Source organism: Dreissena polymorpha, chromosome 4 (genome assembly GCF_020536995.1).
Source record: "Dreissena polymorpha isolate Duluth1 chromosome 4, UMN_Dpol_1.0, whole genome shotgun sequence".
In the NCBI taxonomy this organism is placed as follows: Eukaryota; Metazoa; Mollusca; class Bivalvia; order Myida; family Dreissenidae; genus Dreissena; species Dreissena polymorpha.
In genome coordinates this window covers 26,108,114-26,127,098 of record NC_068358.1, presented here as the reverse complement: position 1 = coordinate 26,127,098, position 18,985 = coordinate 26,108,114, and the positions used below count along the sequence as shown (strand labels likewise).

Below are 18,985 nucleotides of genomic sequence, written 5' to 3'. Positions count from 1 at the left end.
AACAGTGCTAGATAATTTTAACATGTTTATTTCCCCCACTACTATAGTGGAGGACATGTAGTTTTTGCCCTGTCTGTTGGTTTGCGCCAACTTTAACATTTGCCATATTGAAGATAGCAACTTCATATTTGGCATGCATGTGTATCTCATTGAGCTGCACATTTTGAGTGGTGAAAGGTCAAGGTCATCCTTCAATGTCAAATATGTGGTGACATAGAGTTTCACAAACACATCTTGTTTGTATATTAATTGAATGACATTCAAGAGTTGCTCCAACAAACCCTGCCCTGAATTGGGTATTCACATGCCTAGTGCACAATTCACAGCAGGTTAATTGCATTATTTCATGTTTGATTTAAGATTGGGCTGCTAATAATGTTCCTCCTCACAAATCGCCACATGTTAATGGGTCCAGTGAGAGACGAGCAAGAGAAATTTTAATATCTTTGCAGCAAAGACTGCACTTCTGCAGGAAAATATTAACGGTCAACAGGAGTTTCCATGAATTAACTAACACCAGGGACCAATACAAACAAGCTTGTTTGTATAGGTCCCTGCTAATACATGTGTTTTAAGAATACCATGCAGAGTACTTGATGTGCACAAAACTCTAATAAAAACTACATGATGCGAATGTGCAGTACAGTAATGCGCAATCACCAAATAGGGAACAAATAACAAACACTTTAAAATTGATGTAAAATACGGATGTATTTAAAAGATTAATGTCTTTCATATTTCAATTTCATTCTGAAGTGGTATTATAAGGATGACGGTAAGACAAAAACAGTACAATGTAGTCTCAAAAAGCTATATGCCCTGTGGAGATTTTTTTAACCTTGAAGTTTTGACCTAAATTTTGAGCCAGCGTGATCGACTCATGACTTCTGGACACCTTTTAAAGACACAAATTTTCCATGACAATCTTATAATTGGTATTAGGGATATGAGGCATATCTAAAAACAATTTACATTGTCATATTGAGGGTAACACTGCAGCCAAGTTTCATGAAAATCCTTCAAGGGGAGTAGAAGATTAAAACTTGCATACAATTTGAAGCTCAAACATTCAACATAATAGTATGACCTTAACCTTGAATCAGCATGACTAACATAACTTTTGCACACAGTCCCAATGACTTAATCATTGTGCCCAAGTTGAAAATCCTTCAAAGGGTATGGCAGCTAAGAAGTGCACCCCGGAATTGAGGCGATTACATTCGACATTCTGCAGCAACCTAGACATTGATCTGGCATTAAAGACTTGTGCCTTCAGTACATTGTCTCAATGACCTGAACAGTGTTGCCAAGTTTCATGTATATCTTTGAATAGGTACAGAAGATCAAAATGGGAAACAAATATAAAGGCACTAACTTTTGACATTGAAGTGTGACCTTGACCCTGCATGTATGATTCATGCATTCCCAAATCATCGAAATGACCTTAACATGTGAGGCATGTTTCAGAATGAGGCTAAAACCTTTGGCCTTGAAGGAAGACCTTGAGCCAGCATGACTGAATAATGTCGTCTGCAAAGCGTCTCAATGCCTGTTTCATTTGAGGCAAGTTTCATGTAAAAACAAGAGATGTGTTTGTCAGAAACACAATGCCTCCTATTGTGCCGCTTTGAAGCCATATATTTGACCTTTCACCACTCAAAATGTGCAGCTCCATGAGATACACATGCATGCCAAATATCAAGTTTCTATCTTCAATATGCAAAAGTTATGACCAAGGTTAAAGTTTTGGGACACACACAATGAATGAATGATTGACTAACGGACTGACAGACAGACAGGCCAAAAACAATATACCCCCGATCATTCGATCCGGGGGCATTAAAATGTATAGGGTATAGCAGATATGGAGCATAAATGATAGTATTACAGAAAGACAGACGGATAAACTGACAGATGGACCAAAGGCATTCCTTTAATACTCCACCCACTTTGCGCCCCTACAGGCTTTGCACCTTCACACTCTTGGCCGGAGATTTACAATTGTGTACAAAACAGGTCATTCACACTTGTATGAAAGCATATTTCAATGTTAATTTACAAGTTAAAATAGTGTGATTAAAATATTTCCGTTTTTGCTTTTGACCTTCTGACTCTTAACATCTATTATCATGTTTTTATTCTGAGAGGCACAGATGCAGGCAGCATACTGAACTTGCCAAATACTAGCAATCCTTAACAAGAATACACAATGCTCTGTATAACAAGAGTTTAATACAATGTATACTGCAACAACAGAACAATGAAGGACACATGATGGCATGTTTCCTCGTGGTCAGTTAGGGCTGCTCTGGGGTGGGGGTGCCGTGCCCACTACATGATCTATCAGTCCGAATTCCTTCGCCTTCTCTGGTGACATGTAGTTGTCACGATCCAATGCTGCCTCTACAAGGTACAGAGAATCTAGTTAATCCTTTGCATGCTGGGAAATTTGTCGTCTGCTTAAATGTCGTCTACTGAATTTGTAAAATTAGCATTTTCTTCATTTTTTTTCAAAGAATACTATAAGAATAGCAAACAGTTTGGATCCTGATGAGACGCCATGTTTTGTGGCGGTTCATCTGGATCCAAACTGTTTGCAAAGGCCTTCAAAATTCGGTTCCAGCAAGGAAAGAGTTAAATACATGTCATTTATAAATACTAGTACCATGTTCCAACAAATGTTCTAATAACCAGATACTTTTATTTCAAACACAAGGGTATTTTTGCATCACAGCCAAAGTAAAAAACGTAATGAATTGTCTATTCTAAAGGCTTAAACATGTTCAAAGATTTAGGAAAAAAATAATTGAAATTCCACAACAGTAAAATTGGTATGTAAATTTATTTCTATGTATTTTTTTAAACTCAATTTTATTAGCATTGCTTTAAAATCGACTTTGTATCTGTTAAGATTTCCGATGCTTATGACAGTCATTTGCAGCCGCTTTTTTAATATTAAATATTTTTTTAATACAATTTTCCAAAAATATTTCACTATAGTGCACAGTGCACGATAAAAATGTGTTTCCATTAGCTGAAGAGAGACGTCACACAAGTAACCAATGGCCAGGTTGATACTAAGAGGATTTGCCATCTGATAAAACCAGCAGAATAGTCATAATAAAACAAGATCCTGTACTGTTACTGTACATATCTGACACTTTGGTCTCAGTGATAACTGTATCTGAAACAGTTGCTTCTTCCCATAGAAGATGAACATTGCTATGATAAGGCATTATCCTCCCATTCAAGCACACAACAATACATGTATAACCTTTATTAATCACGCTGATAGTCTAGGGTGTATGATCAATAAATTCAATGACATGCCTAGGTCTATACAATACTTAACTTAGGTTCTAATCTCACTTCAGACTGCAGGAGACCATGGTATTGCAAATATAAAAAAAGCTGCAAGATCTCTTTAGAGAAATAATGTGTAAGATTTCGTTCAAATATTAATGGAATTATATTCTAGTGAGTGTTAAAACTGCCCTTCCTTAGCATTACAAAACTAGATTTGTGTTACTAATGCGACTAAAAATACCCCCATACCACTTTGTCACAGGAGTAGCATCCATGCCTATGGCTAGGTTCAAGGGCACATAACTCAGAAATAGATGTATCACTGAGCATGAAAATAGTGTGTTGATGATACATGTCAAGTTTCAATAATTTCGCTTGAGAAATGTGGATGAGTAAAAAGTTTGCTCAGTGGCACAGTACCATGGAGCATGTCGATAACTTGGAATGAACAAAAATGTCTGGCCCATATAAATGTCATGGTAATTATTAATTTAAGTTTAAATTCAATTGCATCTAATTAACAAACTGACAACAATTAATGCAGACAGTCCGAAAAACAAACTGACCGACCAGCATATTTACTACAAAATATGCATGGTAAAACTTTGTTTTCAGGGATATAATCAAATTACAAGAGTTCCGCGGTCGGAGATGACCGCATTGAAGCCGGATTTTTGATTTAAATGACAGGAAAGTACCTTTCGTGTTTTTGTCAATGCAATACTTAAATTACTGAAATATTGTTCAAAGGTCAAAATGAAATGTAAGTACTTTTCAAGGCATGAGCAAACCTTGTGTTATGTTTTGAATGCATGCATATACATGAACAACAATAACATTTAAGGTCACAAATATGAACTTGAATTGACAATTAGGAAAGTTTGATCTCAATTTTTTTATTAGCAAATTAGTAACATATTGTTTGAAGTTTCCATCAATTTCATTATGTCAAGTTTGAAGACTCTAGGTACAAGCATACCAAAGTTATAACATGGAATAAGAACTTTAACATTTTTACCTACCAAAGTTATAAGAACTTTAACATTTTTACATTCAAGGTCACAGTGACCTTGACCTTAGAATGAATGACCTTGAAATGACCAGTGGTCATCTAAGTGTGCTCGCAAACCTTCATGTCAAGTTTGAAGACTCTATGTCCAAGCATACCAAAGTTATAACAATTTTAACATTTTAACATTAAAGGTCACAGTGACCTTGACCTTCAAATGAATGACATTGAAATGACCAGTGGTCATCTTCTAGTACTGGCCAATCTTTATTTCAAGTTTGAAGACTCTAGGTACAAGCATACCAAAGTTATAACATGAAATAAGAACTTTAACATTTTTACATTCAAGGTCACAGTGACCTTGACCTTCAAATGAATGACCTTGAAATGTCCAGTGGTTACTTACTAGTTCTGGCCAACCTTCATGTCAAGTTTCAAGACTCTAGGTCCAAGCATACCAAAGTTATAACAACTTTAACATTTTTACATTCAAGGTCACAGTGACCTTGACCTTCAAATGAATGACCTTGAAATGTCCAGTGGTTACTTACTAGTTCTGGCCAACCTTCATGTCAAGTTTCAAGACTCTAGGTCCAAGCATACCAAAGTTATAACAACTTTAACATTTTTATATTGAAGGTCACAGTGACCTTCACCTTCAAATGAATGACCTTGAAATGACCAGTGGTCATCTGTTAATCCTGGCCAACCTTCATGTCAAGTTTGAAGACTCTAGGTCCAAGCATACCAAAGTTATACCATGAAATAAGAACTTTAACATTTTTACATTCAAGGTCACAGTGACCTTGACCTTCAAATGAATGACCTTGAAATGACCAGTGGTTACTTACTAGTTATGGCCAACCTTCATGTCAAGTTTCAAGACTCTAGGTCCAAGCATACCAAAGTTATAACAACTTTAACATTTTTTATATTGAAGGTCACAGTGACCTTGACCTTCAAATGAATGACCTTGAAATGACCAGTGGTCATCTGTTAATCCTGGCCAACCTTCATGTCAAGTTTGAAGACTCTAGGTCCAAGCATACCAAAGTTATACCATGAAATAAGAACTTTAACATTTTCGAGCACGCCGCCCGCCCGCCCCCCCGCCCCCCCGCCCGCCCGCCCGACAACATCAATCTATAAGCCGAGATTTTTTCGAAAAAAATCCGGCTAAAAATGTACTAACACAATTTTAACAACTTGCAGTTTAAGTAATTAAGAATGTTCAAAAATGAAAAGTTAACAAGAGCTGTCTCCAACGGAATACATATGCCCCCAAAAAACGCTTCAAGGTCAAAGGGGTCAAAATTTGTGTGCGTATGAAAAGGCCTTGTCCATATACACATGCATACCAAATATGAAGGTCTGAATCAACATAGAAGTTACAAGCATTTTTCAAAACGGAAACGCAAAAGTGCGACAGACGGCCAGAAAGACGGACGGACAGTGTGACTGCTTTATGCCATCCTACAGGGGGGGCATAACAAAAGTAAAGTTTTGATATAGGACAATAACAATCCAACATGCACAACTTCGTAACATAAGGAAAAAAACTAAATTTTTCGATGGTTCAAGGGCCATAACTCAGGAGTGTCTTAGTCAATTTGGCTGATTATCAAACTTGACCTAGATCTTATGACCTTACACATTTTCATGAAGTGTGGCAGAGATCCTATGACATTGGCTCGTGTTATTGAGCGGAAACGAGAAAAAACACAATTTTTCAATGATTCAAGGGCCGTTACTCAGGAGCGTCTCAGTCAATTTGGCCGATTATCAAACTTGACCTAGGTGTTATTGCCCTACACATTTTTATGAAGTGTGGCAAAGATCCTATGACATTTGCTCGAGTTATTGAGCAGAAACGAGAGAAAAAACAATTTTACGATGATTCAAGGGCAGTAACTCAGGAGTGTCTAAGTCAATTTGGCCGATTATCACACTCGACCTAGATGTTATTGCCTTACACATTTTCTTGAAGTTTGGTGAAGATCTGATGACAATAGCTCGAGTTATTGAGCGGAAACGAGAAAAAACACAATTTTACAATGATTCAAGGGCCGTAACTCAGGAGTGTCTAGGTCAATCTGGCTGATTATCGAACTTGGCCTAGATGTTAGTGCCATACACATTTTCAAAAAGTGTGGCAGAAATCCTCTGACATTTGCTAGAGTTATTGAGCGGAAACGAGAAAAAAAACAATTTTACGATTATTCAAGGGCCGTAACTCAAAGAATGTCTAGGCCAATTCGGCCGATTATCTAAGTTGACCTAGATATTATTGCCTTACACATTTTCATGAAGTTTGGTGAAGATCTGATGACAATTGTTTGAGTTATTGAGCGGAAACAAGAAAAAAACAATTTTACAATAATTCAAGGGCCGTAACTCAAGAGTGTCTGGGTCAATTTGGCCGATTATCGAACTTGACCTAGATGTTAATGCCTTACACATTGTCATGAAGTTTGGTGAAGATCTGATGTCAATTGCTTGACTTATTGAGCGGAAACTAATCAGGACGGACGGACTGACTGACTGACTGACTGACGGACGGGGCGATTTTAATATGCCCCCAGAACCTATGTTCTGAGGGCATAATAAAATAACATCCATTAATTAATGAACCTAATACACCCCGCTTCTATGGGAGATTATTTTTTTCATACAGTTCGGGATAGCAATTGTGGGTTATCTGTCATACAGTATATAAAGCATCAACTAAATGCAAAATATATTTTGAGATTAACCAAAACAAACGTCCTGCATCAATTTTGTTTAGTGGAAAATGAGTACCTAAAGGAACTATTTTAGGCAACCAAATTATATCACTGCTTGAAATGGCATTGAACTTTTCATTACGTGATAGCAGTTTCAATGAAAAACAACTAGATGCTAAATGCTTTCCAACTGCCGCTTTCAGCTCTCTTTTGTTTCAAATTATATGAGAATTACCGATCAAATTATATCACTGTTCAGTTGTCTAAAATTTAACAACCACATTATACATGTATGTCATTTTGGTTCAGAGACGTACCTATTACACTGTTTGGTTGTCTAAGACTTACCTTCCACATTAAACAAACTGTTTCTTTGTCTGAGACTTGCTTATCAAATTATATGGCTATTTGTTTGACTGAGACTTACATGTACCTATCACAACCTATGGCTGTTTCGGTTGTCTGAGACTTAACTATCACATCATATGGCTATTTGCTTGTTTGAGACATACCTATAACACTATATAAATGTTTCCTTGTCTGACTTAACTATCAAACAAGGGCTGTTTGTAAAACATGCATGCCCCCCATATGGGCTGTCCGTTGTAGTGGCAGCCATTGTGTGAATACGTTTTTTGACACCGTGACCTTTACCTTTGACCAAGTGACCTGAAAATCAATAGGGGTCATCTGCGAGTCACGATCAATGTACCTATGAAGTGTCATGATCCTAGACAAAAACGTTCTTGAGTTATCATCCGAAAATCATTTTACTATTTCGGGTCACCGTGACCTTGACCTTTGACCTTGTGACCTCAAAATCAATAGGGGTCATCTGCGAGTCATGAGTAATCTACCTATGAAGTTTCATGATCCTAGGCATATGCGTTCTTGAGTTATCATCCGAAAACCATTTTACTATTTTGGGTCACCGTGACCTTGACCTTTGACCTAGTGACCTCAAAATCAATAGGGGTCATCTGCCAGTCTTGATCAATCTACCCATGAAGTTTCATGATCCTAGGCGTATGCATTCTTGAGTTATCATCCGGAAACCATTTTACTATTTCGGGTCACCGTGACCTTGACCTTTGACCTAGTGACCTCAAAATCAATAGGGGTCATCTGCGAGTCATGATCAATCTACCCATGAAGTTTCATGATCCTAGGCGTATGCATTCTTGAGTTATCATCCGGAAACCATTTTACTATTTCGGGTCACCGTGACCTTGACCTTTGACCTTGTGACCTCAAAATCAATAGGGGTCATCTGCAAGTCATGATCAATCTACCCATGAAGTTTCATGATCCTAGGCGTATGCGTTCTTGAGTTATCATCCGGAAACCATTTTACTATTTCGGGTCACCGTGACCTTGACCTTTGACCTAGTGACCTCAAAATCAATAGGGGTCATCTGCGAGTCATGATCAATCTACCTATGAAGTTTCATGATCCTAGGCGTATGCGTTCTTGAGTTATCATCCGGAAACCACCTGGTGGACGGACCGACATACCGACCAACCGACCGACATGAGCAAAGCAATATACCCCCTCTTCTTCGAAGGGGGGCATAACTATATGGCTATTTGCTTGTCTGACACTTACCTATCAAACCATATGGCTGTTTAGTTGTCTGAGACTTACCTATGACATTAAATGACTGCTTGGCTGACACTTACCTATCACATCGTATGGCTGTTTAGTGTGCTTTACATAGATGTTGTTCAACTGTTGTTTGATTCTCAGCAAATTGTCTACTCGTATTTTAACATCTGTTGCTTGACCCTGATAATAAAGTCAGCAGTTGAATCACATGGATAGGGTCATGAATAACATCTGTGCCAATAGCACACAACTTAAAGAGTAAATTTTGCTCAACAGCTGTTAACTTTAAGATATTTATGTAAATTCAATGTTAAAAAGACTTGTCCACAGATTGTCAAGATGACAATTTTTAAACTTTTTTTAACAGATTTGAAAAAACACAATAATTATCAGGGAAAATAATTCCATAATAATGAGGTAGACACATACTAAAACAAGGGCTGTTTGTAAAACATGCATGCCCCCTATATGGGCTGTCAGTTGTAGTGGCAGCCATTGTGTGAATATGTTTTTTGTCACTGTGACCTTGACCTTTGACCTAGTGACCTGAAAATCAATAGGGGTCATCTGCCAGTCATGATCAATGTACTATTGAAGTTTCATGATCCTAGGCCTCATTATTCTTGAATTATCATCAGGAAACCATTTTACTGTTTGGAGTTACTGTGACCTTTACCTTTGACCTAGTGACCTGAAAAACAATAGGGGTCATCTGCCAGTCAAGATCAATGTACCTATGAAGTTTCATGATCCTTGGTGTAAGCATTCTTGAGTTATCATCTGGAAACCATTTTACTTTTCTGAGTCACTGTGACCTTGACCTTTGACCTAGTGATCTCAAAATCAATAGGGGTCATCTGCAAGTCATGATCAATATTCCTATGAAGTTTCATCATCCTAGGCGTAAGCATTCTTGAGTCATCATCCGGAAACCATTTTACTGTTTCCAATCACTGTTACCTTTGACCTAGTGACCTGAAAATCAATAGGGGTCATCTGCCAGTCATGATCAATGTACCTATTAAGTTTCATGATTCTAGGCCTAAGCATTCTTGAGTTATCATCCGGAAACCATTTTACTATTTCGAGTCACTGTGACCTTGACCTTTGATCTAGTGACCTGAAAATCGATAGGGGTCATCTGCGAGTCATGATCAATGTACCTATGAAGTTTCATGATCCTAGGCCTAAGCATTCTTGAGTTATCATCCGGAAACCATTTTACTATTTCGAGTCACTGTGACCTTGACCTTTGACCTAGTGACCTGAAAATTAATAGGGGTCATCTGACAGTCATGATCAATGTACCTATGAAGTTTCATGATCCTAGGCCTAAGTGTTCTTGAGCTATCATCCGCAAACCATCTGGTGGACGGACGGACCCACTGACGGACCGACTGACGGACCGACAGACCGACAGACTGACCAACATGTGCAAAACAATATACCCCCTCTTCTTCGAAGGGGGGCATAAAAAGAGCTTTGTTAAGTATAACACATAATTTGAAATGTATAAAAATTATACAGCTTTACAAATGCAAAACAATGAAGTTATTTTGAATTATTTTTCAGTTTAAATTTTGTTACAACATGTGGATCACTTATTTCAAGTATAAAACGCATTCTGTGATATCACATTCAGGATGGCCTCTAAAGTGTGAAAAAGCTTTTTTGACCTTAAGACCTTGTTTTCCACCCAATATGATCCAGTTTTGAACTCAGCTGAGATATTATTGAGACTAAATTTCTGGCAAAGATTCATGATTTGGAGCAATAATGTGGCCTCAAGAGTGTACACAAGCTTTTTTCTTTAATTGACCTTGTAACCTAGTTTTTGACCCCATATGACCCAGTTTTAAAGTAAGCTACGATTTCATTGAGACAAACGTTTTGACAACACTTTCAAGATTGGACAATAAATATGGCCTCTAGAGTGCTCACAAGGTAAATGTTGACAATGGAGTATGCCTGATTGATAAAGAAAATAAGGCAATCACTAAAGCTGAGGTGAGCTAATAAACAAAGGGAAAAAACTAACAAGATGGCCGGAAAGGCCCAAAGTCGCTCACCTGAGAATCAAAGGAAACGACCTGTTCTGTGCAGCCCAAGATGTCTTTAGAACAAATGTTCTTACCAACTTTCATGACTAGTAAACACCCTGGCAGCCACAAGCCACAAGCCATTTGCATACACATCCAAGATATCATTTAAACATATATTCTTACAAAGTTTCATGAAGATTCATGAAGCCATATAAGGAAAAATGCCCCGCCCTGTGGTGGCCATGTTTTTCAAGCAACTGGGATGGGACCATTTTTCAACTTGTCCAAGATATCATTGGGACAAATCTTCTGACCAAGTTCCATGATAATCGGACAACTAATGTGGCTTCTAGAGTGTTAATAAGGTTTTACAATAGCTATATAAGGAAAAATGCCACGCCCCCTTGGCAGTCATGTTTTTCCACCAACCGGAACCATTTTAGAACTCATCCAAGATATTATTGGGATAAATCTCCTGACCAACTTTCATGAAGATCGGACAATTAATGTGGCCTCTAGAGTGTTAATAAGGTTTTACTAAAGTCATATATAGCCATATTAGGAAAAATGCCCCGCCCCGTGGTGGCCATAATTTTAAAGCAACCAAAACCATTTTCGAACTCATCTAAGATATCATTGGGACAAATCTTCTGACCAAGTTTCATGAAGATTGGAAAATAAATGTGGCCTCTAGAGTGTTAACAAGGTTTTACAATAGCCATATAAGGAAAAATGCCCCGACCCCTGGTGGCCATGTTTTTCAACCAACCGCATCATTTTTCAACTCATTCAAGATATTATTGGGATGAATCTCCTGACCAACTTTCATGAAGATCGGACAATAAATGTGGCCTCTAGAGTGTTAATAAGGTTTTACTAAAGCAATATATAGCCATATTAGGAAAAATGCCCCGCCCCCTGGTGGCCATGTTTTTAAAGCAAACAAAACCATTTTCAAACTCATCCAAGATATCATTGGGACAAATCTTCTGACCCAGTTTCATGAAGATCGGAAAATAAATGTGGCCCCCAGAGTGTTAACAAGGTTTTACTATTATAGCCATATAAGGAAAAATGCCCCGCCCCCTGGCGGCCATGTTTTTCCACCAACTGGCATCATTTTTGAACTCGTCCAAGATATTATTAAAATGAATCTCCTGGCATAGTTTCGAGAACATCGGACAATAAATATGGCCTCTAGAGTGTTAACAAGATTTTACTATAGCCATTTAAGGAAAAATGCCCCGCCCCTTAGCAGCCATGTTTTTCAAGCAAACGTAACCATTTTCAAACTCATCCAAGATATCATTGAGACTAATCTTCTGACCGAATTTCATGAAGATTGGACAATAAATGTGGCCTCTAGAGTGTTAACAAGGTTTTAGTAAAGCCATATTAAGAAAAATGCCCCGCCCACTGGTGGCCATGTTTTTAAAGCAACCTAAACCATTTTCAAACTTATCCAAGATATAATTGGGACAAATCTTCTGACCTAGTTTCATGATGATCGGAAAATAAATGTGGCCTCTAGAGTGTTAACAAGGATTTACTATAGCCATATAAGGAAAAATGCCCCGCCCCCTGGCTGCCATGTTTTTCAACCAACTGGCATCACTTTTGAACTCGTCCAAGATATTATTGGGATGAATCTCCTGACCAAGTTTCATGAAGATCGGACAATAAATGTGGCCTCTAGAATGTTAACAAGTTTTTACTATAACCATATATAGCCATATAAGGAAAAATGCCCCCCCCCCTTGGCAGCCATGTTTTTCAAGCAAACATAACCATTTTCGAACTCATCCAAGATATTATTGAGACCAATCTTCTGACCAAATTTCAAGAAGATTGGACAATAAATGTGGCCTCTAAAATGTTAACAAGGCTAATGTTGAAGCCGCACGACGCACAACGCACGACGGACGACTGACAAAAGGTGATCACATTGTGCTCAGGTGAGCTAAAAATAAGGGAGTAAGAGTTATGATTCTTGTGCCCTGCAAAGCGTCTCAATGAGATCTACATGTATCTACATTTTCAAGCTGAAAACTTTAATATTATTTAGATATTTTCCAGACAAGAGATAAAAAGGACAGACTGACAATCTAAAACTAGTACACTCCCTGCACAACTTTACAGAGTAGGGTTATAAGTTATTATTGAAGTAATTTTCTTGTATAGATGTTTGCATGGAGGACTTTTTCAATATAAAAACACACACAATATTTTGAACTGGGAAATTAGAAAGATAATTTGATTTTTAATGGTTATATATAAATAAAAATAATAAGTTCTGCCATACTGAAGCGCCACCCAGTGGTTGGTGCAGCATGATCTGTGAGTTGGGGAGGGCGTGACGGCGCCCATGTGTGCCTGCGGCCAGTAGGAGGGACCCCATGCTGGCTGCCTGACCCACACACCATGTGGCCACTGGGCAGTTGATGAGCTGCATTGTGTCATAGATCGCCATCCCTGCTGTCACACTGCCGCCTGTTGGGAGGGAATCAAAAGCAGAATGTACAGTGGGAGGGAATGAAAAGAGGAATTTAGGATGAACATGACTACTTTGAAGTCGTTGGGATCGTAAACAGTTTCAAAAAGAAAAGTTTAAAATAGAGAATCATCAATCGAATTAAAAATTAATTGTAAAGTGTTCATAAAATGATTTGGAAATACACATATTACTAACATCGCATTGAAATTCAGATACCTAAAATGGTGCTTATGCAACTCTATTTTTTATATCATAATTCTGTAAAAAATAAACAAAACATATGAAACGTATAAATGATACAAAAGTCAGTGAAATTATTCACTTTTTGGAAAACTTCTTTGACGGTCCTATGTAAAATGTACATTATTAATTTAAATGTCCTAATTTGATTTTGTTTTTGTATCAAACTTAAAGTTTGTGTTTAATTACCTTTATTCCATGTTTTAAGCAATGTTTATTTCTAAGAACTTTGCAAAGCTGTCTTTTTTAAAAATTGTGGTAACTTGGAAGTAATTAATTGCTCAGTTATTTGTTTGCGCCTTCCATTCATGCTTTCTAACTTACCAAGTCACTGCTGATTGACACATGTTAATTAATCAGCATCAATTATATATACAATTGTGTGTGCTTCAAAATGGTTGTACCAAATGTTTTAAGAACTATAAAAACTATTTTCTTTGAATCTTTGAATACTAGTATATTTTTAGTATGTGCATAAAAAACACAATTAATGTAGAGTTTCTTTATATTTACAATCTCTTAAATAGTATTTACTAACTTTCATATCAACATCATAATTATTTCTCCATGTTGTTATTAACTGCATATGTTCCTTGTTATTTTAAAGAATTTTAAAAAAATTGTTTGAATTAACAAGACTATATAAATGATGTTACCTAGTTGAATAGATTTTTTAATCCATGTTTAGCTCTTGTGACTTAACCCTTTACCACTTAGATACGTATTTTTAGGCATTCGTAGTCTCTCAGAAAGTTCAATTTTATTAAAGGTCTTTCTTACTAGATCCCAGTTTTAAAGGTTTCAGTTCCAACCCTTAGATACTGCTGAGCAGCAAACACTTAGCATAAAACCTGAACAGACTGCGAGTTACTCGCAGGCTGTTCTGGTTTTATGCTGTTTGCACATAGCCATTTTTACTTTGCCTCAGACCAAAGTCAGTTGAAAGAAGGTCATCCAAAATTCATTCCTGTAAAGGTTTTATAAAATATACCAAACGGTTCATGAGGATGAAGTTGATGGAAGAAAAAATTCACTGACAGCCAATTTCTGAACTAACAGTATCCTGAAAACTCCCCGTTAGCACTATGTGCTGAGCTCTGATGAACTAATAAAATACAAGCGGGCAATGATGGCTTTAACGTGCTCACCAAAGTTCAAGTATTACAATAATTGTGCAAGATTTGAGTTTGTGAACTTGTATTTTATTTCCCATGTCTTGTTATTTCAATATTAACATTCATTCTTTCTCTAATTTAAATTGTGTCTCAAATTCCACACTTACAATGACAATATTAATAAGTGTTTTTTTTTACAGGTTTAAACCTGATGACCTAGTTTTTGACCACACTTGACCCAGACACAAACTTGTCATAGATATCAAGAAATGAAGATAAACATTCTGACCAAGTTTCATCAAAATTAAGTGATTAATGTACCTTCTAAAGAAGTTGTAACAAGATTTTGCTTTGATTGACCTGCTAACAAATTGACCCAGAAACAAACTTGGCCAATAATTTGTTGAGGTTAAAACTCTGACCTTTTATCATCAAGTTTGAGCAAAAAAAATGTGGCTGATAATAGTGGCAATAGTTAAAAGTTGATGAGGCAGGATGCACACCACACGACTCCAGACGTAGACTAATTACAATTTCTCAACTTGACAACAGATAATAACATATTAATTTAATTGATCAATATAGCCTATAATACAAATTAAGTATGTTTGAAGTCACAGGGCTTGGAGTTTGTTCTCCTTTTATCAAATTTTGCAGAAACAAATGCTTTAGCACTCTCAAAGGAGTCATGTGCAGATTTATTTTTAAGTAACATTTATGACAGTTTTTAAAGTTGATTAAATTACTAAAACTTTTATTGGTCAGTTTGCTATATACTGGTTATAACAAAATAAAGAAAACATTCTAATTCATTTTTCATTTTAACAGAACAGAAAAGTTTATTTCGACTTAAGAATATATACAGCTCATCGTCACAAACATACATATGCAATATCAGCATGCGTTTCAATTAAATACAAAACATACAATATTTCGAAGAAAGATCAATTTATAAAGGAATGAAATACAACATGTTTTAGTGAGAATGTAACATATTGGATGAGATTAATACATATTGACCACATGATGTAGAAACTTAGTTTAATAATTGCAACAAGTATTACATTATTCTAAGCTTATTGTCTTTGTAAAACATATATAATTTATAATACATATATAAGACATCTTGCATTTTAAAGCAATTTCAACTAAACATGGCTAATTTTCTTATCACTATTTTGTTTCAACTATTTAGTAGTTTGGGCGAGATCTATTATACTTTGGAATGAATGTATTTCCAACATCGGAATTGTAAGGACATTTAAAAACAAAGTAATATTCATCCCCAATATCATTTTGGTTGCATTAAACAAATTTGTGTTGATCTCTGACCATGTTCTGGTGTCTACCAGTTTCAATAAAATAATTTGTGAGACAACAAACGTAATTTAGCAATAATGTTCCTACCTATGTTTTTTATTTTCAACAATATCAAGATATGCAAATCTTTCGAAAAGTGGTTTTGAATTCCTTATATAAAATCAGTGAACTTGATTGTGTGACATTTATATTCCAGTTAGTGATATACTGGTCTCGTAGTCTGTTTTTAAGTAACAGGATTAATATATTAGAGTTCACAGATTTGGGGAAAAGCCATACATAGTAAAACCGGTTTGATTAAGAATGTCCCATACTTTTGCTGACCAATTGTTTAACAATTAGGTTATTGAAAATGTTAATATAATAATTACAAACTCTGTACCAGTATTTTGTTGCTACATGTAACAATGAGGCAAGACATTAATTCACTGTTAAGCAATGTTTTTTAATGGCATCATCTGTATCAGATTATGTCAAATGTCAGTCACTTGTGATGGGATATTTTCAGACTTGACAGATGTGCAACTCCATTTAGTTGAGTGCAATATTCAGAATATGCACAACATTTTTAATTGACAACCTAAGAAAACCAGGAACATTTTAAAAACAGTTCTTTAGAGAGGCATGAGGCTTTATTCTACAGCAGTATACATACAAGGAAATATTAGACCACATTACTATCATCACTGTTATGCTCAGCCTTTCAATATTTACATTCACACGTTACAAGCATTCTCATGGTAAATATTTCAAGTTACCGTAAGATACTTATTTTGAGACAGGAACTTTCATTCAATAGTCATGAGGTCAGACAGAAAGATACCAAAATATTTTTTTTTAATTAAAGTGGCAATTATATGTGGGCTTTGCTTTAGATATGCTTACATTAAGAGAGAAGGTTCCATAGTTTAGGGCTTAAAAACCGTCTGATCATTTAAAACAGGAATCTGTCAAATAAAAGAATGTACACATGGGTTATGCTGTCTTTCTTAAATTATAATTATAATTGAATGGTATGAACTGCACAATATTTACAGCTAATATAATCTGTACATAATTCTAGAATATACCATCTAGTTAACATTCACGTTTATCAAGTCTAAGCCACATTTTCTTGAAGCAATCTGACTTGGATTCTCAATTGCATTTGAAATTGATTTTCTTTATTCTTTCATGGCTTTTTGTAATTTGGTGTAAACAAACATAAAATGAATATAAATGTTAAAAATTAAAATAAATGTCAACAAAGTGAAAACGAATTGGACATCTTATTAAAAGCCATATTTCCTATAAATCAACGTCATTTAATCCATTTTCAGCACCACCAAAGTAAACATCAATGTGACTTGAAATCAATGTTTCATTGTCAAGATATATTAAATTTCAATGTCAATAAAAAGTTGTGTGAATACGGGACCTGATAAAGAGATTACAAGGATCTTATTCACAACCACAACATGTTACCTCTAACCCTTGATGTCAGATATTTTCAGCATCTAGTGAAGGGACTTACCGGGTGAATTAATATACATATTGATTGGTTTCTTGGCATTTTCTGACTGCAAGAACAACAGCTGGGCAACTACCGTGCTGGCTGCCTGATCATGAATCTAAAAGATACAAATGAGTAGCACTCTGGGAAAACAGGGCTTAATGCATGTACGCTTTAATGGCATTTTTTTAAACAACGGAAGACTCTTCTTCGTAAAATTCTTGTTTCAGCAGTGTCCCTGATGAGCCTGTACAGACAAATCTGGGAAGACCCTTTATGCACATGTATTAAGTCCAGTTTTCCCAGAACATAGCACATAAAACAAATAAAGCATCATACTGCAAACGTTTGATAGTATGAATATACACTTCAGACTTAAATATGTTTAAAGTCTTAGGAGTGAAAGGTTTGTATAAGATATAAAATTAGCTAACCTCTCACATAGATCATTTGCATCGTTTGTGTGAAGTAACAACTTTCTGACTAAACATTGCATTACTACAGCTGAGCCTTTGTTAACATTTGGAACATGCCTATATTGCGGTTGCTTATGTACATCACAAGATATTAATTGTTCATCAACACTAAAACAGGTAAACATAAGCTTATTTCATGAAGAGAAATAAGATAACAAGCTGTGGTCTACTTACTTGCTACTGGCTTACATTTGAAAACAAGTATAAAGTGCCATCTTCAATGGCTGCATATTATTGCTAAACTGTCTTTATCCACCCTGACCTACCTCACCCATTAGAAGAACAATGCGTTCATTAAGCAGCCTGGAGTAGATGTCATATGCACGCTCCCCAGACCCTGTGTTCTCCACTACTATTGGAACATGCCACAAGTGTCTGCTTTGGGTCATGTGGATACAGCTCCGTAATGCCAGGTTTTGGCATGCTGTTACCTACAATCGCAGAGAAATAGTACAATAGCAGAAAAATGATATAGCCCTGAACATAATGATTAACCAATATTGTAAAATAACTTTTAAGTGTAGTACCCTGTAATTAAGTACTTTTCATTGCTAAAGTTCAGCTGTTGTCAACAGTCTTGAAGCCAATTGCTACTTTGTTTCATGAAACTAAAATCATCTTGGATTACAAATTCAAGAAGGAACGTTAAAGATTATATTCGAAATATCATGATCATTGAATATGTTGCATAGTTCCAGGACTCAGAATGGAAACCGATTCTTCTTTAAATACAGCATTCCTTCTAGACTTAGTTAATATAAGATGTTGTACCATATTACTCATCTTGGGGGGGATAATTTGTAACTGCTTGTAAAATCGCTCAACCAATAACAAGGATGTTGTAAATGTCATTGATGCCGAAACATTCATTTCAATGTTAAGTAGCGAACTATTTTGGCACATAACTTATGTCATAAGCAATGAATTGTGTAACCATTGCACATCGCGAAAATATATGACAGTTTCAATGTCAGTACTTTCGTTCATATTACCGTGAGTGTTCATTTCATTTATTTGATCAATCTCATTTTTATAATAAATTTAATAATTTATTTTTATTTCACAAACCTTTATTAGAGATTTTATAGTTTTTGAAAGCATTGTATTCGTGTTTACAATGTTGACAGTTGAAATCTATCTTCATAACTTCCGAAGGTATCCG

The 18,985-nt window shown here is 36.0% G+C and overlaps 1 protein-coding gene across 1 annotated transcript; it reads right to left on the bottom strand.

The window, feature by feature from the left end:
• Positions 1 to 692: 692 nt before the first annotated feature.
• Positions 693 to 18,983, bottom strand: LOC127878049 (ATP-dependent Clp protease proteolytic subunit-like). Its single transcript, XM_052424456.1, has 6 exons — positions 18,892 to 18,983; positions 18,090 to 18,254; positions 17,369 to 17,465; positions 12,989 to 13,176; positions 8,719 to 8,824; positions 693 to 2,403 (listed from the first exon to the last, which is right to left on the bottom strand). The coding sequence occupies exons 1-6, from the start codon at positions 18,922 to 18,924 to the stop codon at positions 2,294 to 2,296; spliced, it is 699 nt and encodes a 232-aa protein (XP_052280416.1). The 5' UTR covers positions 18,925 to 18,983; the 3' UTR covers positions 693 to 2,293.
• Positions 18,984 to 18,985: the final 2 nt, after the last annotated feature.